This window comes from Melopsittacus undulatus, chromosome 3 (genome assembly GCF_012275295.1).
Source record: "Melopsittacus undulatus isolate bMelUnd1 chromosome 3, bMelUnd1.mat.Z, whole genome shotgun sequence".
NCBI lineage: Eukaryota > Metazoa > Chordata > Aves > Psittaciformes > Psittaculidae > Melopsittacus > Melopsittacus undulatus.
In genome coordinates this window covers 46,746,144-46,772,176 of record NC_047529.1, presented here as the reverse complement: position 1 = coordinate 46,772,176, position 26,033 = coordinate 46,746,144, and the positions used below count along the sequence as shown (strand labels likewise).

The 26,033-nt window shown below is 40.4% G+C and overlaps 1 protein-coding gene across 4 annotated transcripts; it reads left to right on the top strand.

Moving 5' to 3' along the window:
• The first annotated feature begins 268 nt into the window (after window positions 1–268).
• Window positions 269–25,830, top strand: HMGN3 (high mobility group nucleosomal binding domain 3). 4 transcript variants are annotated; one of them, XM_034060898.1, is made up of 6 exons: window positions 269–483; window positions 14,943–14,993; window positions 20,847–20,876; window positions 21,534–21,581; window positions 23,902–23,974; window positions 24,530–25,830. In XM_034060898.1, the coding sequence occupies exons 1-6, from the start codon at window positions 469–471 to the stop codon at window positions 24,541–24,543; spliced, it is 231 nt and encodes a 76-aa protein (XP_033916789.1). In that variant the 5' UTR covers window positions 269–468; the 3' UTR covers window positions 24,544–25,830. The 4 variants fall into 4 exon arrangements, with proteins under 4 accessions (XP_033916789.1, XP_033916788.1, XP_030908570.1 ...); XM_034060897.1 differs by having other exon boundaries at window positions 303–483; window positions 23,902–24,015; XM_031052710.2 differs by lacking the exon at window positions 269–483 and adding an exon at window positions 911–1,040.
• Window positions 25,831–26,033: the final 203 nt, after the last annotated feature.

Genomic DNA, 26,033 nt, shown 5'->3' with positions numbered 1-26,033 from the left:
CTGTAGCCTTTTCGAGCAGATATCACTCTCCGCACGCAACTAGCCTCATGCTCCCAGAGCTCTCCGGTTCGCCTCCCCATCCGTTACCGAAGGTGCCCGGCTACCGCTCCCTTCAGAGCCCAGGGCTGGCCCCAACCGTCCCCGCGCGCGTCCGGCCTCTGACCCGTGCGGGCTGCCCCTGATTAGCCCGCTCCCGCCGGAGAGGGGGGCGCGATGCAGCTGGGGAGCCAATCAGGAGCCGGGACTGCCCGGCTCTGCCCGCCCCGTCGGCGAGGCGGGCGCTGGCGGTGGGGGCTGCCGGGGCGCCGGGGGCGGCAGGGCGGCGCGGCGGGCACCGGGCGCGGGCACAGCTGCGGGCACTAGCGACGCCGGTGCCGTCGCCGCTGCCGCTGCTGCCACCGGGCGGATCCACGCTTCTGCCGGAGCTTCTTTCGTCGCTTTACTTTCGCGGCCCGGAGCAGGGACATTATGCCGAAGAGAAAGGTAATAAGGCAAGGCGCCCCGGGCGTGTGATGGGTCCTGCCTCCGCGTCTCCTCTGGGCAGAGCCGGTGGGTGAGCTGTGCGCTGGGGGCCGGGGACGCCCGCTGCTCTCCAGCAGCCGTGCCGAGCCGTAGCTCGCGGATTGCTTCCTCGCCCGGGTATTTTGCTGCCTGTTGCAAGCCCCCTCTACCCCTCCCCGCACTGCCGCCCCCTGTTTACTTTCCCGGTGCCGCGCGGGGCTGCATCGCCCCCGTCCCCGGGGGGTGAGGACGCGATCACAACTCCAGGCCCCCCTCCTCTCCCTCCGCCACCGGGGAGAAGCGCTGCAGCAGCTGCGGCTTCGCCCCTGGCCCCCGGCGGGAGGAGTTTCCTGCTTGCAAACTCCGCGGTGGGGGGAGCGGCGGGGAGGGGGCAGCCCCCACCCCGGGGCGGCTGGATTCTGCTGCCGCCACCTCTCGCCGTGCCCGGGTGATGGCTCCGAGGGGAGAAGGGAGGAGGGGAGAGGCAAGCCATGTTTAAAACAAACTACACCCTTCTCCTCGCCTCCCGCGGCAGACCCGTATGTACCAACTCCGGCGCCCAACCGGGCAGGGCCCCCGGGGGCGGGGAGGCGCCTCCTGAGGGGGCGCGTGCGGCCCCCGCCGCCTCCCCGTCGGGCGGGGAGCCCAACGACGAGAGTGAGGGGCCATGGCCGGTGTCCCCCTGTCGCCGTCCGTTTTCCGCTCGGCGGGTATCTCAGGGCAGGGAGCTGCCGGTGGGGGCCGGTTGTGAGACCGAAGGGAGAGGAGAAACTTAGGCGGCGGCCCTTCGGCAGGCGGGCTCGCTGTGGTGGATTTTGGTGGCTTTTCCGTCACTCTCTTCGCTGCGCGGCGTGGTGGCCGCAGGCAGCGGTTGCGGTGCTGGCAGAAGGCAGGCTGAGGGCGGGCGGCGGCAGCTGGCCCCCTTCCCGGCGAGCGGCGGAGGGGCGAGCTCCCGGCCCCGGGGTGCGCACCCGCGGGAGGCCCCGCTGGAGATGATCCTCGTCAGGAACTCGCCGCCTTGCCTTCTGCAGGCGCCGGGTGAGGGCAGCGAGGGGCTTGGCACTGATACACGCAGTGCCAAAATATCGTTGCTGCGGTCATTTAATTGTAATTAGGTCAACCAAAGCAAAGCAATTTGTGTTTTGGGGGATCTCCCAGATGTCACCTGTGACCTCCTAGTACACCCTATTTCAGCGCTTTAAGAAAGTTATGATGGCTTCCAGGTAGCTCTGTGTTCAGCTGTTGTCCTTTCCTTATTCTTTATGCGAGGTGTCAAAGTGTCAGATTGTTGAGTACGCTACTGAATTATTTAATTCATCGCTAAGAACGTGAATCCAGTCCTGAAAATGGATACAGCTGTGGGGCTGACTGTGCTTACTGGGACAACTGGGCTTGGAGTTATGGAATGCTTTTCTTCTTGCTCTTCTGTCATTGCACCCTCATGTAGGCCTCAGGTAGTGCTTCTGCTGTTTTAGCACCGTTGCTTGTCATCACGAAAAAGTTGAAAATCAGCACGTGCCCATCGGACTGTCCACAACTTCTGAAACTTCCTATCCTGTTTCCTTTGCCCTTCTGCGTTTTTATGCTATGGATAACATTTCAGGCTGGCCTGTGTAAGAGGGGGTAGAATTAAAGTCACTCTTGTAGTTTTTTGGTGGTCTGTTGTGAAATGTTTACCAAGAGAAATGATCTTGGAGTAGTAAGTCCACACAAATGAGTCTTCTTTCTAGAAAGATTATAAAAAAGTAATAAAAACATTGCATATGGAATCAGAGCAAGGCAAGTGAATTTTAATGGCACAGTCAATTTTAATTTCCTTAGCATTGTACAGGTAAATGTTTAAATTAAAAAGATTGTACATGAAGTATCGGGTTTGGGTAGCACTGGTTCCAGGAAAAGTGTATTATTAATGGCTTTGCTTTTTGAGAAAAAGTGAAATTGCCCCAAGTATTCTACAGTAGTCAATTTTTACTCCAGACTAACATCCACAGGATGAGAAGATAGTCATGCAGTGATAGATGAATGATTACACCAGTCAGCTTCCACATGGAGACAAAACCATCTCATGCAGTACCTCATCAGTTCTTCTGTTAAAATTTCTAACTTACAAAAACCCTTCTAACACTTAAAGTTTTATAAGGAAATAAACATCAAAAGTCAAAATGAGAAATCTTGACAGCTATAGGGGTAAATAAATAAATCATATTGCAGAAAGGGTACAAATCCACCTGTACCTTTTTTTGTGCTGCCTTGGTTATCTAAACTGGCTGGTCCTTTCTGTTCAATTTTCAGGTCTGATTTTTCTTGGTTTTTTTTTTTTTCATCTCCGTGTAACCAAAGTCAGTTGCTGAGTCCCTGGCCTTATTATTAGTATTATGAACAAAAAAATGTAGGTCTGTCTCCCCATCTCTAGAGGGCTGCAGCCTAAGGTATTGGGATGTTGTTACTCATTGCTTGAAGGTTGTGGGGAAAAGAAAAACTTTGTATGTTGAGGTGGTGTTAAATTCTGTGCTAAAACAAAAAGGGATTGAACTCTGGACTCCTGTCAGATTACTGCATCCTTTATCTGTTGTAATAACATGTTGTGGTGTGAATGTGGCCTTTCACAAGAAGAATGGCATGACAGTGTGGGATAAACCAGAATGCTTGTTGTGGTATTGATAGCAACGAAATGGATTGAGGTGGTTTGTTCTGTTGCTTGCTCAAATTATGACTCTTGGGTCATGTTGGAAAACACCTTGACCTTGAAACAGCCCAAACAAAAGTGTCTTGATGTCAGCCATAAAAGGATGAAGAACCGTTCTGTACCTGATAGTGAGGAGGATGGTGGTATGCTCACAGACACCTGTCTGCGTAAGCATACATACATCAGCTTTAAGATGATCTCCATCAAGATGAATGGTACTTAGCCCTTTAAGTAGAATGTGCACCATCTCTGAGTGACCTTAACAGGTTAAGTGGTAAATTGTTCAGTACTGGATGGGGAGCCTCTCAGTTAGCTGGGGTTGCACTCCAGAATGACCCAACTTGTTCTTTAATGGGACGCTGTGAAACACGACCTACACCTGACACATTGTTCTGAAAACACTTGTAGTTGAATCAGATGTGAGGACTAAATGTAACTTTTAAAAGTTTTGTTGTTTTTTTAATATCTTTGAATATTGCTGTTGCTTCGGCGCAAATAAAAAATATGGTTCTATTAGCCATTTCTGTAGGCTATTCGACACTTCCTTATAGTCAGGAATGTTAGTTTCTGCAATACAGTTGATGCTGTAAAAATGTAATGGAGAACATCTGTGGTAGGTTCCTGTTCTGTTATGCAAATTCATTTTCTTTAAAGTCTGAGACACTGGTTAGTTATATTTACTACAGAAAAACAAACCCTCTAAGTGTTTTATTTGGGATGCTGCTTCTGTAGTGAAAGTTAGAAGGTGCGATATTGCAGAGTTGTCCTATCATGGTGCATTTATTTACATGATCACATGCTAGTTTTTTTTTTCATGGGACTCTTACCTGGTTGGCAAAACAACTGGTAAGGTATTTAATCAATGTGTTTTCTAATCCTTGTATTTAAACATGTCCTTACATTTACAAACCTAGAGCTGTTAAATTCTACGTTTCTTTTTTTTTTTTTCTGGACCTGAACTCAATTCTCTTTGTGAAATTCTTCTACATGTTTGAATTGCATTTCTGAAGTGTTATGAATACTCAAAGATAAATGTTGTTCCTCATCCACTGATGGAGGGGTAAAAAATCTGGACAGACATCTTAAGCTGAGAATCCAGTATGAAGGGACCATTCCAACAACTTGGCCATTTACTTCTGTGCCCCATTTCCCTATCAAGCACCTTCTGCACTCAAGTGGTGCATTTGTTGTTGTTACTTCTCCAAATCTGCTGTCTTGCTTTGTGGTGTGTATGTAGAAACAGAGGAACTTGCAGTAGTGACCAGTTATCTAAAATTTTGTTGGAGCAACTTCTATGTGATCAAATACCAATTAATTAATGAAGCTGAGGGTTCTGCAGAAGACAGTTTTGTTTGCTGTGGCTCTGAATGTTTGCTGTTACTCTTTGGTCTGTAGAATGAGGTGTAGATCTTGTGCAGAGTAGCGGGTGAGTTTGTGTTCATGGTGCAGGAGTATGAAGTACACTGAAGTGCTGTTCAGCTGCATTTCATGTCCATTTCCATGTTTTGATACTTAAGCTGTGTATCAGTCCATGTCAGTTCAACATATCACATGTAACATAGTGGTTATCTTCATTTTGAAGCTACTTGGCAGGAGAGCAGTTTCAGTGATGTTGTGAGGACACGCACCTTCTTAGCAACTTGTTTCATTACTAGGGTTGGAAACTCTTTGTGGCAGAGGCACACTTCAGTTTTGCCTACAACACAACTAACTGCACACATAGGTAGCAGTAGGATGCAGAAATATGAGAGGTTCTGTATTTTATTTCATGATCTGGAGGTGATTAGTAGGGTAAAAGGGCTCAGTACAAGATCCAGATGTGTTGGCTACTGCCCTCTCCCCACTCCCATTCTGTTCCACTTCTCTTTCTAGACTTTTGCTTGAGCTCCCCATGTTTCATGCTGCTTACTGCTTCCTCCTTTCTCCTTGTGCAACATGAAGACTAAGAGCAGAAGTTAGAGCTATGAAAAGGTAGATCTTTTTCCACCTTTCTATTAGATCAATCCTAGACCATTTAGTTACTACTGGAAAACAGGATAGGCAGCAGCAGAAGATAACCTTCTTTGCATCTGCATCGCTGAGGTACCCCTGAATTTGACAGACTTCTACCTAACCTGCCAGCAGAGCCTTCAGGTGGGCTTCTACCTTCAACATCCTTTGCAGGGACAGGTAAAATGATTGCTTTGTAAACATGCACTTAACATTCATGCACTTAACAACAACGAACAGAAGAGGTGCCTGATCAACTTAAAAGATTGCAGTCTTCTGCTACAAGGGAAGAGGAAATTTTCTCACTGATTTTAGAAATTGTACCACTTGCAGTGAATTTGTAACTGTTAAGGATTTTAAACCTTGATGTATTTAAAGCAATTGCAGACAGGTTAGTTGGCCTACACCACGTATCTCTTGTGACCAGACTGACTCAAAGGATCTACATATTTCATAGAAAAATTAAGTAGAGAAGAGCGCAAATTTTTATTTGTGCTTGGTACACTTGGGTGTAATCCAGTGTAGCAGTGTTGAATGGCACTAAGGAAAATCATGCTTGGGAAATGTTGCTATGCCATGTTGCATTAAATGATGCTTACAGGGCTGTTAAATTACATGCAGAAATATTCGTTCATGTTTTATATGGAAGATAGTCATAGCTAAAACTATATAATCTCTAACCTGAAGTCTGTTTTTTAGAGTTATGGAGATTCAAAGCTCATTGACCGAGGATTTATAGATCTAAAATATTTCTGATTGTTTTATATGAGTCTGTAAAAAATTTGACCCATTCATTAGCAATTCATGACAGTGTATATAAATTTTCATCTTAGAACACACTGAAATACAATTAGACTTCATTAATGGGCAACCCTCAGTGAACTGCCAATTAAAAATCATCCTTAGTGGTCCTTGGGTGCACTAAAGTGTGATATCTGATGAGGTGTAGCCAGTAGTACAATCTACTTTGTAAGTCATCACACCTTAGTTCAGAACTAACCAGGTGCAGGTGATCTTTTTATATACAATAGTTCAACATTGCAGGGGTGGTAATATTATTTTATATTCTAGAGTATCAGTATTGTTAAGTTTGAAAAATAAGTCCTGTGTGTAAATGGGATGTAGCAGGTATAAGCTATCTAGTTTAAGGCTGCTTTTCTTCTGTGTTACTTGAAAAACTTCTCTTTCTGTGCTGTTTTATACCCAAACAATAGCTGTGAATAGGCCTGGTATGGTCCAAGGTGGATTGTTGATTGAGGGAAACTATATGAAGTTGAATTTTGCTTGACATGATTACTATATTGTATTTTGTGTAAAGAGTAAGTAAACCAGAAATTCTTCTTGGAAATTAGCACTTTGTAGGATCATAATGACCACCATCTATTTTCTGTTCTTTAACTGCACTCTATCCCAGCCAAAACCAGCACACACAATGTATTATCCCATGGTCCAGTAGCCAAAAAGGTGTTTTTATCTGCTGGACTTACATTTTAGGCCATGATCCTCTTAACGGTTGTTTACTTGACAAGTTTGGACATGCTTTTGATTATTTGTTCTTTATTTAAATCCTGGATCATTTTACTGTTCCAATTTATGCATGTTGCACAGTGGCACAATGAGTTTGTGGTAACCTGTTAGAACAGACTAGGCTGGGAATGGGCAATTGACTGTATGCAGAAGTAAGATGCTCTTATACCAGTTTTGTTGTTGGCAAAATTGGCAATGTGAGACTCACAGTTTGGACAATAGTCAAACAGATATTTCAAGATGTCATGTAGAGGCCAAAAGAAGCAATTCCAGATATTCATTCCTGTTCTTACTCTGATTTAGTCTGTGGGAGATTGTGTGTGTTTGAGGTAGGTTTTGGCCAGATATGTCTGCTGATCTAGTTTCCCATATCTTGGCACAAAGACTTAAGCTGGCTTATGGGCAGGAATGATTAGGTGAGGAAGGGCAGAACTCTTAGCAGCAGCCAGGCATTTATCAGCCTTAACAAGACCTTTTTTGGTTGTCCTTACTTTAGAGAGAAATTAATGAGAATAATCAGAACAACTTAGTGGTCAGTAAGATTGAGTCCTTGCACTCTTGGGGAGGGAGGAGTCCTTGGACTAGTGTTTTGTTTTGTTTTTTTCCCCTTTGATGTCTTTGGAAATTACCAATTTTCAGTTAATTACACCTGCAACTTGGAGATACAGTTCCTGTCTTCCTGCAGTAAACAGTGGGTGTACGTGGGAACAGTGGAAGCTGCAAATACAAAATACTGTGTTCCCTGAGAATGTTGGGATTGGTCAGCAGAAAACAAAAAATTGTGTATGTTCTCATCAACACGGGCTTCTTTGGGACTGTTGAGTGGGTTTGCTTTTGACACCTAGCTTTCTCTTTTGTCCTAATGCTACCTGAGTGTAGTAGTAGTAGACAGTGCTTCTGTAGTTGGCAGTCAGCTGTCTAATGACATTTTTACCTCTTCAGTGTGCCATTTCTCCCAAGCAGTGTTGAGGAGAGGTAATGGTGCTGTGTTTGTAGTTTGAAAACATCCTTATCTCTGCTGCATCATTTCTTTCTTATCCTACCTGCACCCTCCTGGAGACATTTTATTTTTCTTTTCTCTTGAAACTGTTTTTAGTTTGTCTATGAAGCCCTGTATTCTAGCTGTTGTAGTAGAGCAATACTGCTGTTAAACACAGCTGAAATTATTACCAGGCTGTAAAAAGTCGGTGTATCTAAGGCATTGTATCAGTTTGTGCCTTTGGTACCTACCTCATAGTTGTGGACCTGCTATCATCGTCTCAGAGGTCTGATGTCCTGTAGCACCAGTTAGTTGAAACAACAAAAAGGTTCTTTTCTAGATTATTGTGGTTTTATCACAGTTATGTCCTCTAGGAGAGGAAGAATTGTACACCCTTTTTCAGTCATTCAGAATATGACTTTCATTGTCAGAGGTGGCTATTCGCAGGAACTGATTGTTACTGAAAATGGTTGCCTAATCTTTAGGTAGATATTTTTCTTTATTGCTGGGTTGTTTGTTTGTTTGTTTGTTTGTTTTTCAGATGTACTTTGTGCTGGCTTTGCTTTGCAGATCTGATCAGTACAATTTAGATGCAGATTTTAGAACCTCATCTTTAAGGTTTTAAAAACTGCCTGTGTATGTTGACTTAGATGAGTTAATCAGCTTTGAAAGGTCAAAGAAATGATGTTATTAGGGATTGGATTTCATCCATCATATTCTTTGAATCTGCATGTTTTATTTTATGGTGGCAGTAAAATGATTAAGCAAATATTGGGACAAGAATTTACTTACTACTTAGCTGGATTCTTAGGTTTGGTGTAAGAGGAAACCGAGCAATTTCAAATGCTCTGTGCTCACTCTTCCCATGGTTGATCTGTATTTTTCCAAATACAGCTGATTACTTCACTTGCTGAAAAAGGAACTGTCTACTTTTAAATTACAATGCTGGGGTGGTTTTTTTGTGTTTTTGTTTTAATCAGAGCCTCTAGAAATTGCTCGTACTTCTTCACTCTGCTATAGGTAGAAGATGTCACATTAAAAAATCTGACTACAGGGAAAACAAACTTGGAAGGAAAAATAAAAACCAAACCATTTGTGAGACTTACAAAATGTCCCAACAAATACAAACGCATTTTAAATTATATTGGTCAATCTTTGACCTTTTTTTCAGTGGGAATAGCAAAACCTCAATCTACAGTGAAGGAATTTCCTCTTCTGGAAAAGCATTTATTTTCCTTGGTTTTGGATATCTAGAAGTACCCCAGGGCTGACTGGGTTTCTGGCTTGTCTGGAATTGCTCACAGAAGCTACTTCTTAAAAATTAAGGAATATAATAAAATGCTTTTCCTAAACCTAATGATTTTGTTTAGAATGAGGCTGTTTGTATTTTTATTTTCTTACATATTCTTTGAAAATGCAGTGCATATCAACCAGTCACTCTGTTTGGCTTGAATCTCTCAACAAGAATGGAGATTTTTGCATGATATTTTTCCCTCTAAATGAATATTAATACCAGGGGATATTAATGGTCTTCTTTATGTTTAAGTATCACTTGTCTTTTCAGAGGTTTATGATCTTGACATTCTCCCCGAAAGAATTAGAAAATTAAATATTCTACTCTTAATAGATGTAAGATAGAGGGATTTAAATCTAAAAATGACATATTGTATAATACTTCATTGTAATAGTTCTCAACAAAAAAGGTTGAAATATTATATACTCAAAGAATAAAAAGCAGGATTTTTTGTTTGGGTTTTTTAGTGGATTTTTTTGGAAGAGAGCAAGACAGGTATCACTTTGGTTGGGTATTTAAAATATCCATCTACTAACAAGATTTATTATGTACTTCACTTGTGGTTTTGTCAGAATTACTTGGTTTTTTTATTTGGTGGCGTACAAGTTCTTTTCCTTGTCCAGGATCAGGCTCTAGGCAGAAAAAAGAAATGAACGGGTGTAGTAGGAAGAATACCTGATTTCTTAAAGCATTTATTACACTAAATTAACTATACTTGTAAAGTTCTTGGCTTGGCAGTGAGCACTGTTTTATCCACTGAAAACAGATGAAAGAACTAGCTATAAACAAACATTAATGGTAAGATGCTGAAGGAAATAAATGTGGAAACAATGGTTAAAAGGGTGTTGTAGGAGTTGGCTGATGTTAAATTAGTCAGTATGTAGTCTTCATTAATCTAAACCCAGAAATAAACAGCATTTTAATTACATTTATGATCAGGCACAAAATTCAGAACTGCTCTGAAGACAAATAATTAGAAATTCTATCATGCATAGGGAAACAATTCATTGTATTGAATTTAGTCTAATGTAGAGTCCTACTCAAAGGGAAATGGGGGAGAAAAAAACTTGAAAAATGGTGCAGTAAACCTGGTAAAGGCTTAGGATTTGATATGTGTACTCTACTTGCACTGTGGTTTTGTTGCAAGCTTGTATTTTGGTGACGGAAGTAGTTGGAGAAATGACCAAAGCATTACATCGTGGAAATGGCAGCTAGAACAGTGAGCCAGGAAAGTATCTACTGGCAAATCCCATTGCAGGCAGTGTACTGAGATGCGGCTGGAACAGAACAGCTTGCAAAGAGGGGAGGAGAATGCTCAAGTGTTAGGACAGTTAAGGCTTTCTGCCTTTCTAACTTGATAAGCTGGCAGTTAGAATGAAATTGGCATCTGATTTTTCATTTGTTCTTTTGTTTGGGGTTTTTTTTGGGTTTTTTTTGTAATTAATGTGGGTATAAAAAGACTAATTTCTGTCCCATCAGAGCCAGGGTGTTGAGTTTCAGCTGGTAATAAGATCCTTCAGAGAATGAGTGGTCTATTTAATTTTATAAGCAACGTTCTGTACTGACTGTTACTTCTTCAATACTTATATTCTCATTCTTCATGCTTTTTAATGTACTCCTTTATAATAGTACAATCAATTCATTTAAGCACAAACAAAATATTTATCCAGAAGCCACTAAAAACTAAAACTAACCACTAAAAACTTCAGGTTTAAATGTACTTTTGGATCTCTTGAACAGGGAGGTGCTTTCACTACTTTGTTATGGTACTCTCATTACATCCTGCTTATATTGCAGGGGTTTGATTAGAAAAATTGAAGCTTTTAGTTTCTTTAGTGGTGCATCTCTACCAGGTAAACCCAGCTTTAAGGACGATTTAAAAAGGAAATTTGCCTGTGTATGCTGTTAAATGCTTCCTTAAAACATTTACCTAGCTTTCTATTTTCAATTTAACAGCTCTGTAATGGTGTTGGTATTGCAGATACTGCAGTGTTGTCCTGGTATAGGGAAACACTAGTTCTCATGTATACTTCACAGCTGGTGAAATGCAGGAACTGTGTATACGAACAAGCTTAATTTTGATATTACTTTGATAATTTTTTAATGTTCTCTATACTATATCCATGTTCCTTTGTTTTGTTCTGTCTTCTCAAATTAATTTGTGTAGGTTGTCCTTAAAAAGGGGTGTAAAAAAAGCAAATAATAAAAAAAAAAGTTGATTGCTGATAGACAAGGAATCTGGCATGCAACCTTCCAGGTTAATCTTGTGGTATAAAAGTTATGCAGCTCTGACAGGTCTTACAAAACTTAGCTACATGTTAATTTACAATCTTATTGCTAACATGTAGTGCTAATTGAGTTATGACACAATGTGTGGTCATCTGAACCTAAAACTTGCTATTAGTTTAAACATAAAAAGCGTATTTAGAGTTAGCCAGTCAGCTGCTTTCCTTTTGTGTACCTCTGTGATTGGAGAATTTAAAATAAATCACCATAATCTGTGTCCTTGTTTGCCTTTTTTTTTTTTTTAATCTGTTTTGTCTCTTGTAGGTATCCACACAGTAAGGAACAAGGGGTCTATAGGGTAGTACACCTATGTGCCAGAGTATAGCTGAAGAATTAGTGAGGTTGGAGAAGTGACCTTGTCAAGCAGTTCACTGCTTGCACTGGTCTTTGATTTTGCTGCACAAAACTTGTAGTTTATATAGTCCCGCTCCTGACTAGTTTACAATGTGAGGCACGGTATCTAGGGTGTGTTTAAATGTAAGTGGGCTGTCATGTGAAATATGGTGAGCCACAGCATTACACCAAGGAAAACGTGGCAAGGGGGTGGATTACTTAGTATGTTTGGTTGCTTTGAAATCAGAAATCCTTCAGTAGTTTGTCACTAGGACAAAAGATGGGGAAGGACTCCTGTGGAAGAGTTAGAGACCAGTACTTCAAAGTTTTGGTGGTATCTACATAAAAGTCCTGTGACTTCCGGACACCAGTGCAGACAGTCACTGCTTGTGGCATGCCAACTTCTTTGGGAACTATGCTTGGCACAGATCCATTTGTGTACAAATCTCTCTGGTCCCTAGAGAGAGGTAAAAAATACTGCAGAAACTAGCATGAAGATCCAGATCAGCTGGGATTCACCGGGGTGTCTAAGCAGGATTGCAGACAGGAAAGGAAGTTTCTCTTCCTCTTTTAACAAATATACTCTAACCATATCTGACATATTTTTTTTGGTGTGTCTGTTGGCTTAAAGTGTCCCAAGATGCTTGCAACTGCCCCATGCCACTTCATTCTTGTCTGTTGTACTGGCTCAATTGTTTGTGCAGCTGTGCAGTAAAATGGTTCTGCTGGAGCACAGAAGGCTATATATTTATAATTTGTATATATATTTATAAATTTGTTTAAGCAGCAGGCTATTTTTCAGCTGGATCAATTACCTTATTCATGACATGGCCTTCCATACAGCTCTGCCAGCATGTGGGGAGCCAAGGCCCTGGGAGGATGAGCACAGCCTCCAAACACCTGGACTTGTAGTGGTTGCAGAGAAGAGGAAGCTTGTCTGAAATGGAAATGAGAGCATGTCAGAACCCCTTGCTGCTTATTCACACTTCTGAGATTATTACTGTGCATGGCCCTCCACAGAGAAAGTTATGTGGCCTTCAAAATTGCTCTTGGATTTTCTAACCTGGGAGGGAATGCTGGGCTAATTAGCTAACTCAATTGAAGTATGTTGTGTAATGTATCATAGTAGTATACAGTGGTTGTGGTTGCATTAAGAGTATTTTGATATATTTTCCCCCCTGTGGTTAGCCTCATGAACATTTAAAATCTGTTGTCAAACAATTACATTGGCATCTCAAATCAGGCTGCCCTGTCCGTTATGTAGGAGCCTTGTTTTTTACTAGTTCTAAAGAGAGTAGGGTAAATTACTGCATGTTAACTGTGCAGTACTGAAGGGTGAAAATTTGCACCTGGGCAATTACTGCAGGGCTGTTGGCATGTGGCAGTGCCATCTTGTGATGATTTAGCCCTGTTTCAAAGCTCCTGAAAGGGAAGCAGGTTTAAACAGCCTGATCATGGAGTGTCGGCTTCATTTAGTTTCTGGTGGTGTTTTTTAGCCTGGCTTCCAATGGAAATGAATCATGCCATCTTTCTGTCCCTACCCCTGAAAACCTTGAGCCTCTTGGCCACTGTGAAGAAAAGATTGTGAAATTGGAGAGACCTTCCTTATAAATAGGTGCTCAGGTCAGGAAAGATGCCATTCGGGTTCCACACACCCCACCCCCACCCCCCTCCGGGAAAGGGTGCAGTGCAAGTTTATTAGACTTGAGGAAATTCATGTGAAACAGGTGTTATAAATTCATAGGCTACAGAAAAGCCATCTCCAGAACCTGTACTGTATCGTGAGCTGAAGAGGGAAGCTGTAGGAAACAAGACTTCGTTACTGACAGGCATCATGGAACTACTTGGTTTTGTTGTACAAACTACGGCTTTTAATGCGCCCTGCATCGCAGCATCAAGCTGTAGCGACTCTTCAGTAACCGAGCTGAAAGGCTGCTAGGAATGCAAACCTGAAACGCTCCTGTAGGTGGCTGGTGAGGCTGCAGTCTCATAGGAAGCAGCCAGGCTCCATTTTGGATGCCTGACTGTTGCTATTCTGAGTTGCTCTGTGCTGCGCAGTGCTGCTTAACTGCCTGCTGTTTTCTAGCTACTTCGATGATTTTTAAACCAGCTGCTGTCGTGGCATGCTTCCTTTCTGTCAGACGAGCACACAGTAACAAAACCACGTTTTATTCTCTGGTGGGGGGTGTCCTTCTCTAAGTATGTTAGAGCCTAGTGCCTTGAGAAGGCAGTGGTCAACTGCTGCAAACTAGCTGGTTTGTTTTTTTTTTTTCTCTGCTCCAAACCATAACTGTATAACAAACATTCCATATCAAGATCTGTGGGGGAGGTTTGGGTTAGGGTTGCAATGGAAAGGCAAGAGGAAAGATAGCTAGCCTGCTCCTTTACTGATTGAAAAACAAAACTGCAAGCAAATTGTCTTCTCTGCTGCCTGCTAAATGCCTTTTGAAACACATGCCGTTACTGTAGTTCTCTTAACTGTTGCTGCTCGCTGTTTTTCCATGAATCGTTTGCTCCTAGGTGAAAACCCAGTCATTTGCAAAACATGAAGTAATATATCTTGAGTTTTGTAAAAACAAACAAAACCAAAAAAACCCCAAACAACCCCAACAAGCAAACCCCAAAAAACAACACCCCACGAACTTGATCTTACACACACATACCCGTGGTTTAACTAACATTTCTGTAGCACCTCTGAAACACTAGCATTGAAATAGTAAGGTTGATACTTTGCTCTTGAGAAAAAATATGTTTGACCCTAGCTTTCCTGTTGGTATCTTGGAGTTTTACTGACTTTTGCTGTTCTGATGGAGATGAGATGAGGGAAAGATACCATTAAAGCTTTCAGCAGAGTGAACCTGAGGCGCAAATTGAGTAAATGAGGTAAAAACCCCACTCATTTCAGTAATGCTGTGCATTTTTGGTTCATCTATCTCATTACTAGTTGGGTTCATGTTTGGGAAGAAACATGTTAAATTTCTCAGAGATTTCAAAATCCTATAGGACAAACCTCAGATTTCCAGTTCATACTTTTATGCTGCCAACTGCTGATGAGATGGAGCTCCCACTGGAACCTGCAGATGCTTTAGTTAATTGGCAAGAGGGACCACTGAGGGATGCTCTGTGATATATATGTATCTGGTGATGATCAGTCCTTGTGTTCTTGCTTGGAAAATCTAGAATGGCTTTGGTACAGTGTTTCTTGTAAATACTAATGTAAATTTGCCAGACTTCTTCAAGTTGCTGAAATGTATAGAAAGAATACTCTTCACCATAATCTTTGTTTTGCTGTTGCATGGTTGCTTTTAAGTCTGTAATAAAACCACTGACTTAATATTTTCTTTCAGTCTCCAGAGGGTGCTGAAGGCAAGGATGTGGCAAAAGTAACTAAGCAAGAGGCAAGTATTCTTTATTATTTTATTATTTTTTTAAATGCATTTTGGCACGTAGTTGTTTAAGTGGAGATCTGCAGTCTTGCTCTAATGTTTTCAGAGGGAATAATGACAGTAAACCACATTTGTAGCTCATCTGGCATAAATTGCTTTTGGTGTACTGAGGATTCATGCAGGTTATTAATGCTAAAATAAATTTAAGAAACACTTAGGTCTTTGATAGACAAACGGTGCTGGATCCTGTGGCAACAGTGTAAGGTGTTACTGCCTGGAACTGTTGCTCTGTCTCTAGCAGGTTGGCAGAAGAGGGTTAATGTGCACACCTCAGCCAGTCTGCTTCAAAACTATTCTTAGCTTAAGTGACTGGTGGAAGGGTGTCTTGAATTAAGATACCAGGCTCTAAACTGGAGCAGCTGACACGTTTGTGTGTTTTCTTTGTCTGAATTTGTTTTAAGGGCACAGGAACTTATGTCACAGAAGGGAAGGAGACAGCTAGTGATACCTTGACCTCTACAGTAAAGTTTAGTAGTTTGTCACAGCTCGTAATACAAATTTAAAAAACAGGTAGGGAATTATGAGGATTAATTTTCTTAGGCTGTTATCTTTTGTGGCAGATGAAGTTAAAACAGAACCTTGGAAAGAATAGGTGAATATTCAAATGGATTAATAATTAATAACTCTGCTTCTAAATCTTTGAGCATATTTGAACAGGAAAAAGTAGTCCAATTAAGTTTTACACTTTCTGAATTGAGAAGTTGGTTGTTGCTCAGTCTGGCAGAGAAAGATGGTAGAGTGGAAATGTCAAAGTATTTCAAACAATAGTAAAGTTTTCAATAAGCTCCACGGAAAAAAAAGGTAGAGTAAAAAGGAGGTCTAAGAGGAATAGATTCTGATATCTCAGTATCTTCCTATGGAATTTTCTGGAAGACAAATCAGTTTCTTTTCCATAAAGTATGAAAAGGCTGACTAAATCATAGTAAAAATATACTCTCCTTTGCTCTGAATGAATGTTTCTTTCTGCCCAACTTCAAGAGCCAGAAAAGTAGAAGTTCCTTCTCATAAAAATTTGAGATCTGATTGCTAGTGTAAGGAAGGAAGACCAAGAATCTTCTAGAAATACACAGGCTCTCTGGTCAGGGCCTGCTGAATGAAGTACCTTCATTCAAGGTGAGATGCTATGGAGGGAGGGAGGGAGGGAAACCCGACAAGTCCCAGTAGGTACACCTATAGCTCTTAGTGTGTGAATGAGGAAAATAGTTGTAGGATTAGAGTAGAATCTGGGAGCTCCTGGAATAGTGAGAATATAAACAGACCGTGTGGCTTCAGTCTGAACAAAACCAGACCTCTGTGGATGGCACTGAGGAGATTTCTGAATTATTTTAAAGTAAACATCTGAGGGGAGACCAGCATGTTCTTGAGACTGCATAGGGTGAAGTCAGAGCTCCCTGTTGTCGTGGAGAGTAGAGGCAAGCACAGAAGCCATAGAAGTCTGCATCTGAAAATGTTAAGAGCAGCCTTGAGAAGTACAGCCATGTTTAATTCACATCTATGAAAACAGGCAGTTGAGCCAAAATACAAAAGCTGCAAATCTAAGTCTGGGCAATTCAGAATGTCTGGCTTTAAATGAGGACATTGATAAAATGGGTAACTCAGAAATTTGTGGGGACACTGTGACACCAAGGCACAAATTACACAGGGTTGAGAGCTAAGTTGCATTAGTGGTAGAATGGCTTTCTATTATGTGTCTTTAATATTTCTCTAGATTAACTGTATTAATAACTACAGCAGAATCCTTTATGGATTGCCAGGCCTTGTATAAATGGGAAGTATGCAGTGTAGAAATTGTGCCAGATGTCATCTGACCACAATAATTAAAATGGCAGTGGGATGTTAAGGGAGGAGGCTCCAAGGACATTGTTAATGGACATTCTGGTTCCCTTTCAGACATTTTGTAAAGGGGATAGGATAGCTTTAGAAAGACAAAAAAGTTAGGACTGTACATGCCCGCTTTCTGGAGGAACAAATCATAGGACCAATAAAAAAATAATCAGCTGTATGTGGTTCTATGTGGTGTGGAGGAGCTAGTTAAAAAGACAGTTGTTGGAGAACTATTCTGTAATTGTGACCATAATAGATTCAGGTTCATCATCCTTGCAAGAATGTAAGTCCAGATAAATTCTGCTGTGGTCAGATGTGATATCAAGAAAGGGGTTTAAAAAAAAATAAATAGAGTCTATTAAAAGGAGAAGCAAACAAGTTTAATGGTTTCAGGTGGCAGAGAGGCTCTGTGGCATGCCATGCTAAAGGCTTGTGGAAATGCATAAAGTTTTTCAAAAGCCTCCACTACCCTTTTGCCTTCCCCCCCACCAAAACAACCAAACAGAAAAAAACAGAATGACTTAACAGCAAAATAGGGGAAATGTATTTGTTTTGAAAGGTGGTGTTGTGTTGATGGAAAATAATGAGGAAAGGAGCAAACCCTACAGCATGGTGAATGTGAGGCTGAAAAACAGTAAAGAAACTCCTGCTGTGCAGAATTCTTAGGGAGGTTCTCACAGTAGAACCGTTTCTCATGGGTGTAGAGTCTGGAAGACGTTCTTTAATGGAGTGTGAATGAGAACTAGACAGTATTCCCCAGCAATTGCCAAACTGCTTGCATTGGCCTCAGTACCAGAGTAGCTGAAGGTGATGAAATGCTCCCAGGGCTTTACATAAGGGATTCTGGAAAATGAAGCATGGAGTCTAACTTGCAGAAGTAGGGGATGGTTTGTTTGTTTTGTTGTTTGTTTGTGGAGTTTTTTGGTTGGTTGGTTTTTCAGTGTATATGGACAAATGTGTAATGAGGGAGTTGACAGATTTTGCAGAGAAGTCATACTTCAGGCATTTTATTTCTTTGTAGAAGTCAACGAGTCTGAGGATGACAGCATACCAATTGATAGTTCACTTGCATGAGAGAACACTTTTTGATGAGGCTTCCCAAATAGGTTCTTAAAGAAGCTGAACTAGCATGAATTAAATGGATGATCTTCCTAGGAACTGGTGACAAATACACATATGAGAAAAGAGTGGAGAAGTAGTTAATTTTTATAATGGAGGAGACTTACCAGTGGAGTATTGAATGGATTTGTGTTTGGGCTTGTGCTGCTGAATATGTTCATTAGCGATCTAGGAGAAGAGGGACAGAAGTTTCCTCTGTAGTTTGTTCCTCTCTTTCTGACTACCCTGATAACTTTTTATCAGGGTAGTCAGAAGCCAGAGATCGAGCAGGCAGTTACATCACTGATAACTAGGCGATAAAATTTCAGTTGAAACTGATCATGGAGAAATGGAAATGAATACACAGGGGGAGTGATGGTCCCCAGATTGTCTGTTCATCAGGGAGAGATTGTGAAATTAGTGAATAGTTACTAGAAGACAGTGGTTCTTCTAAACAGAAGGTAACTAGAATATAGGGAAAAATACTAGAGGACAGAGTGTGAATTACCAGTGCATCACAAGATTAATGTGTTGTGTTCCCAGATGTGGGATTAGTAAATGTTCTGACTCTTCTTTATAAGGGTCGGGATAGAATTAAAAGGATACTAAGTATAGTGGGACAAAGAATGAAGAGCAGGTTGGGGGAGGGGAAGGGAGAGGGCCCAAAACAAACCAAAGCAAACAGAAAACCAACAGAAAACCACCAGAAACTGAAATGGAAACAAACAATAACCCCAAACAAATAAACTAAAAAGCCCAAAGAAAACAAACCATCCAGATTTTCAAAGATTCTTGACTGATGATTTTTCATATAACAGAGGCATGATAAAATCATCAGTAACACAGAGCAAGGCAGTTAGGAAATTATTACTCATGAAACCTGAAAACAAGAGGAACCTTGTAAAAGGTGAGAAGTTTAAAGGAAAGACAACAGAGGGAAAAGGTTTTCCTTTTTTCCACACAGTGCATAATCCTATTAATGGAACTCACTGCCACAGGATGTTCTGGAAACTGAAAGTATAAATGGGTTCACTAGGTTATTAGACAAATTTATGGAGAAAATGACCCTCAGGGACTAATAAACACATGATGTGGATATAATACCCAGGTTGGAAAGTTCACAGCTTTAGATTGCCAGAAGCTAGCACAGTAGGGAAGTGTGCAGCATTGTTCTGTGTCTGTTCCATTTCATAGTCTTTACGTAGATGTTTCCTAGTGGGCCAGTGTCAAACCGACTGTTGGGCGAGCTGCTAGTTTCTGGGTTAGTACTGTTGCTTGGAGGGGGACAAAAGCATATCAAAATGTGACTTTTGCTGACCTGACTGTACTTTCCTCCTTAGATAACACAAAATACTTACACACTCTGGATCAGAATTAAAATCATTTAGCCATTGTGTATTTCTAAAGAACTGGGGGTTTATGCTGCCTTTCTTATGGCAATACAAGCCTTCTATGAAACCAGTCATGGAACAAGAACAGTTTGGGAATGTGGGAGAGAATAAAAATTTATCTAAAACAACATATTATCCTGTAAAACAAATAGATGTTAACAAAATATTCTAGTGCCCAAATGCACTGGAACCAGTTAAGAAAACAGATATGTAAAAGAAGATACCTTTAGCTAGGAGTACTTTGATTACCTGACCAAGTGAAATATTTTATTTAACCTGCTCTAAAATAGTGCTAGGCCTCAGCACTATTTTACAGCATAAATATTTGATAGCTGAAAATATCTTCAGGTGTTTTTTACAAGACTTCTATTTTACTGAATGCAGGTCTGAGCTATTCACCGCTGCTTTCCACTAAGAATACTTAAATGGCTTCAATGAATACAAATTACTGCATTCTTCAGATATTAACAGCAGCTTTTTCATGTTGTAAGATGTGTGGAGCCATGTTTTTTTAGCTCAATTTAGGTGCTTAATATGTAATTAAGAAGATACATTTGATTCACCTTTTAAGCCCTGTTACATTGGATATTTGTCCCAGTTGAGTTGTCCATTTATTTTGGCAGGTTTTTGATGCAGAAGAAACTTTAACTGCTTGATAACCAAGCTCTGTGACTGGATCATGGGTTCATTTGTTTTAATTAATACAGAAATACCGTGAACAATCTAATGAGCTTACAACTATTTCTAAGACTTAACTTCAGTAATAAATTTATGACAAAGAACAGATAAATAAAATTGAATAAGGAACTCTATTGAAGTGATAAAGAAAGGTGGGGGAAATCAGGACATCTTTTTTCTTCCCTTTTGAGAACTGTTTAAATAGAAGAAATAATTTCTCCCCCTTATCCTGCATCTGTCTTTCTGCAGCTGGACTCTCAGATTGAGTGTGTGGGGAGCTGAGGAAGTGGAAGGACTTACCTTCATGTTTTGAAATCTTAGCACTCTGATATCCTCTAGGGAAGGATGTTAACTTCATTCTGTTGTTAATCAGATGGCATTTTTGCCCACTATTACAAGTAGCATCTGCTAGGTTATAGAAACATCGTTCTGAGTATTTATGAGAAAGGATCAGTGTCCTGTGCGGTAGTCAAGCTTGCTGTATTTGTCACCATTTCATGGAGCAGCAAGGGACTTGGAAAGTGGGGAGGTATTAAACCATATGGAGATTTAGATGTTATAATTCCTGAACAGCTTTTACTGCTGATTTTTACATCACTTTCTCTCTGTAAAATTGTGTTCAAGGTGAGGAAAAAGTGAATTGTGTTCAAGGTGAGGAAAAAGTGAATTGTATTTGTCAGTAGAGATGTATTTTGGTAGGGGCATATTTTATGCTGTCACCATGAAATGACTGGTATTATATTGCTTTGGATATTGTTTGCTGTAAGCCTATAAAAATGTTTTCTCCCTTTTTTTTTTCTTTCTTTTTCTGTAGCCCACAAGACGATCAGCAAGATTGTCAGCTGTAAGTATGTATAACACCTCCTGGTATATACTTTTCTAGGCACATATGGTTTCTCAGACCAAACAGGTTTGTTATATTTGGCTTGATTCACTTTTTATACTTGCTGAGGGATATTAAGGAACTCTAGAGCTGAAGTTAACAGTGCTTTCTTGGTTTCAGGTTTTCAGGTTTCAGTTTGTTCTGACAAAAGATGTATTTCCCCACCTCAAGGTCAATACTGCTCCGTAACACTGCTATGTGCAGTATTGACCTAGTATTGTTTTGCAGGCTGATGTTAGTTGTGGAAAAGCAACTACTTCTCCGGGAAGAAGGAGCAGTCCTTCAAGGACCATTTGATGCCACTGCTAGTATTTGGGTTTAGTTCCTCTTCTATGTTAGAACATACCTGATTTTATTTTTTTAATAGTACCTGCTTATCTCCGTGTTTACTCTTAGAATGACCCCAAATTCCTTTGCTGGATGAGTGAGCTAATGAGAACGGGTGTGTACAGTGATGAGGTGCCTTTGTGCATTAAGGTTTCTGAGTCTGTTTCTAGATGCATACTAATGAGCAGGAAGTCAGGGAAGGTGTGTGGTGGGGGAGGCTGGGGTGTGGAGGTGGTTAGCTGGCTTCTGATAATATGTCTAACACGTTGTGCAACTAAAAATGTTTTATAGAAACCTGCTCCGCCAAAACCTGAGCCCAAACCAAGGAAAACCACCAAGGTAAATACTTTCCTTTTAGATGCCATCATTGTAGCCAATAGTAAACAAGTGTGCTCCTGCTTTGCTCTGCAAGCAGTTCAGAGTGGTTTTGTGAGGCATCGGCTCCCCTGCCCTCCCTTCAGCTCCTTGCTCCCTCCACCCCCCAGGAAAAGAAACAAATTAGATCATTCTTTTCTTTCTGTTCCACCCCTTCCTGGCCTCATTACTGGCCCAAACAAAATGTCTTGCCTGTTTGATATGCAGACCATGTCAGTTTGTAGTGAGTTCCGTAGTTTAAGAAGAACCTTTACCTTTCCTACACCTTTCCTGGGATGTACAGGTTTGGTGAGTAAACTGTCCCTGAGACCTAGCAATTTCTACAGTGGGAGCTGGGATTATTCAGTGCCATCCTGTTTCCTTGTCTGGAGGGGCAAGTACTTCATTTCACAGTGAGAAACTCTTAGCTGTTCTTTAAGCCTGGCCGTTGCTGAGAATGCACTATTATAATTAAAGGTGAAATTAAATGTATTTAAATTGAATGGTTTGTTTTTTCTAGTCCAGTTACAGTCAAATTAAAACCGTATTAGTGACTGAAATGCCTTTTCAGGATTTCTGCATACAGATCATGTACTTCAGAAACTGTAGATTTATTTGTGCCCAAGGGGAATGTTAAATAAGAGCAATTGCTTTATCAAAAAAAAAAAAAAAAGAAAAGCTGGAAACTGAATCTAACACTCCTCACACTTACATTTTTTAAATCCGTATTGGTATTTCAGTGTGGCAAGTATCAGGATACAGAGTCTGTGTGTGAAAGCAAAACTCTGTGACTTCAAGCACTTCATGATTTATGAAATTAAATACTCATAAAGTCTTGCTGAGTCCATCTTGCTCCCTCTTAAAAGGGGTATTAATAAAGAAGGGAATATGGGCACTTCTGTAGCTTCGTGTATGCATTGTGAAATGAGCTCGGTGTTAAGGAAGCAGTCAGCCTAAACTGCATGAAAGGCATTTGAAGCTCAGTTCAGGTGATTCAAATCCTTTACAACATTATTCTTGGTAGCTTTTTAATACCGTAATCTATTGGAATTTTTTTTCCAAACTAACTGAATTTAAGGAGTAAATTTTAAGGAGTATATTCATCTCAGCCTCCTAAAGAGAAAACAGCAAGTGTGTACTTTGAACCTGCTCGTAAACAACTGGACCTGGTATGGATTTGAGATAATTTGTGTTGTTAAAAGTTTGCAAATTATGGGTTTTCTAAGTCAAGTCGTTCGCTTATTTTTTAGGTGAAGAGTCAGGACTCTCATTACCAGTAAGCTTCCCAGTTAAGCATCATAGCTGCTGTGTAATTTTGAAGGGTGAAAGGAGTCATTCAGGCTGCTCTGGGACTAGGATTACTGGCACTCCCTCCCTATTGCCCCACTCCTGTATGGGGATCATTGGGGAGAGGTAGTTAATGAAAGGAGGCTGGCCTGAATATCCCTGTTCACAGCTACTGTTTCTATTTTGCATGGGGAATTTGGAGCAAATGATCACATAGAAGATCTCTACAGTGTTTACCAAAGCTACTTTAAAATACTAATGTAAAATTTTCAATTAAATAATGTCTCTATCCCGTGGTACTTTAAATTCCTAACATATGTCTCTACTAGCGTTAGATCACAATATAAATATGTACATAGAGCAAGGATAAAAAAAAGAGGCAAACTTCAACATATGAATTGTTTAAGAGCAGATCTCCAAATGAAACTGTAGTTGTTAAAATAGCCTCTTTTGATAAATTCTCTGCTTTGTGTTGCTGCAGATGGAATTGTATCAGTGTTTGCCTCCCTAGTGTGTTGGTTGATTCTTTCACTGACACAGAATGAACATCACAGATGTTATCAAACTCACAAAAGAACAGCCAACAAAAATGCTTAATTTTTTTAATCTAATTTAATATTTCATGCTAATAGAAAATGTAGTGCTGTTACACCAAGTATGGTGTTTGTGCTTGGCTGAATAGGCTGTCAATATACTGTAATTGTATTTGTTCATACAGATGTATTGTATATACTTCCCTATGATACAGCTCAGCTCTACCAAAATAGTCTGAGGAGTTTTTGTATCCCAGTAAAGAAGCAGACACCAGCATTTTCCAGAAATTTTGAGAGTCTCTATATAACTTTTGTGGATATACATTTTCCAGGTAGTCTTTGACTGGTTTTCTGTTTCAGTCCAGTATAGGGAGCTTGCCAAGATTTGCTTTTTAGTTCATACGAAGGTGGGTTTTTTTTCCTAAAGATGTAGAGTGCTGGCTACTCATACAATGTCTATGCCCATGTTTTTAATCTCCTATCAGAAGGAACCTGGAACAAAGGCCAACAAAGGTGCTAAAGGGAAGAAGGATGAAAAGCAAGAAGCTGCAAAGGAAGGTACTACACCATCTGAAAATGGTGAAAATAAAGCTGAAGAGGTACTTTACACACATACCTCCTGCTGATTGAATCAGTGTTTTTTAATGATTCAGCCTTTCAGACATTGATAGCATGTTCATAATGTTTCTTTTTATTGCCCATAATGTTATTGCAGATTCGCATCTCTCGCTCAACTGTTAGTGTTTGAACATCCAGAGGTGCCCTACCCAGCACACTGTCAGTAAAAGGGCAGATTGAAACAGTGAAAGTTGGGGGTACGGTAGAGCATTCAGCATGTGTGCAGTGCATAGAAACAGATAGTAGTGTGGTGCTTTTCAGTATGAACAATGGAAACTGACAGGTAAGGCTTGTATTGCTTTTGAAAAGGTGGGACCAATAATTCAAGAAAAGTGTGTGAATGTACCTGTTCTGATTGTGTAAATGTGAGGTGGACATAGGTTTGAAACTGAGATGTTGCAAACAAGAAATGGAAGGAGCAAGGGTAGTTCAGGCAGTTAGGCGTGCGATGGGCAATTCGCTGTAGTAATTTGGTTCTTTCTTTCTTCTCCACAGGCTCAGAAAACTGAATCTGTAGGTGACAAGAATGAATGAAATATCATGAAAATTTTGGGTTGCTTTTATGTACCTCTTGGACAACTTTTAAAAAATATTTTTATCAAGTATTTTGTAAATGCTAATTTTTTTAGGACTATGATAGTTAACATATTAAACTGTATATGAACATTTCCCTTCTCATAACAGTGCTTTTAGAAATTCCCATTGTTGCCAAGTAATATAAATATCAACTTAATATTGCAAGGTATGTGTAAAATTGGATCAGCATTCCATACACTTGCTTTAAGAAATTAAGTCTTGTGCATATGGTGATGTTTTTACTGTGCGTATTTGAATTTTTCATGCAGTTTTTCTAGAGCAATAATCAGTGGTGCTTTTGTACTTAGGGTTTATGTGATTTTAATGAAACATGGATAGATGTGGCCACCTGCTGACTATCTTGGGTTCTTTTAATGGATTAAAATAAAAGGTCTCCTTGCCTGCAAAACTACAGCCTCCTAATGTTTTCTCTACATCTGAGGAATGCCTTACTCGTATTTCAGCTGTTACAAGGAAGACAAGGATTTAGCAACAGTTGTTTTGCATGCAGTCTGTTTGCTTTTATGCTGATGTCTGATATGAGAAATACCCACACAGGAGTAGCAGGCTGGGATTTTTAGTGGCCCACAACTTAAGGGACTTATAGATAACATTCTTCATAGATACATTCTTGAGATACACTGTCACAGGGTGAGTAGAATTGCCGTATTCTATCAGGTTATTGTGTCTGCAATGAGCTATCAATACAGAATGAATTGCTTGATTGATAGAGGCGTACAGTAACTTAAAAGTAGCTTTGTTTCTCCCCGCTCTCTCTTCATTAACTTGCATTGTATTCTGTAGAAACCTTTCTATCTGCAGCCTCAAATTTAATATAAATAGCAATTGCTGTTCTGCTTCAGCTGAGGACAGTTGTTAATACATTGAAATCGCTGTTAAACAGCGCTATATCTTTGGTACCTAGTAGAAACAGAGCAATGAAAGTTATTTTTGAGGTGATTGTGGTCATATGGTAGATTAGTTAATGATTTTTCAGTGTCCATGTTTCAACTCTGCAGCTCATTCTAAGCGCCTATTATAATTTTTCTCCTTCTCTCTTCTCTAGGGGCCCTGGTATTTCTATTGTTGCTTCTGGGATGGGAGGGGTGAGAGAAAAGATGTTCCTCAGTAGCATTGATCTGTATTGCTCAAGTGTTGGCCGTCATGTCTGAGGATACCTTTTGCTTGTTAAAGTCAATAAATAAATGACTGTTGCCTGACCTAGTGTTCTATTTATTCTTTGGAAAAAAATCTCCAGTTGCCTTTTTAATTAAAACAGAAGAGAAGTCAAGCTTCTCTATACTTAAAAATTGAAGATTGATTACTAAAACTCTATATGCTGACTGGAATAGTAGTTAAGACATGCACTGAGTTAAACACCACATCTGCTCTTGTGGTAGGCTTACTACAGCCAAGTAAGGGG

Coding starts and splice junctions, on each gene's coding strand:
- HMGN3 (XM_031052709.2), top strand. CDS start 993: ATGTTTAAAACAAACTACACCCTTCTCCTCGCCTCCCGCGGCAGACCC. Junction 14,994..20,846: donor CAAAAGTAACTAAGCAAGAG/GCAAGTATTCTT, acceptor CTTTTTCTGTAG/CCCACAAGACGATCAGCAAG. Junction 24,016..24,529: donor GTGAAAATAAAGCTGAAGAG/GTACTTTACACA, acceptor TCTTCTCCACAG/GCTCAGAAAACTGAATCTGT.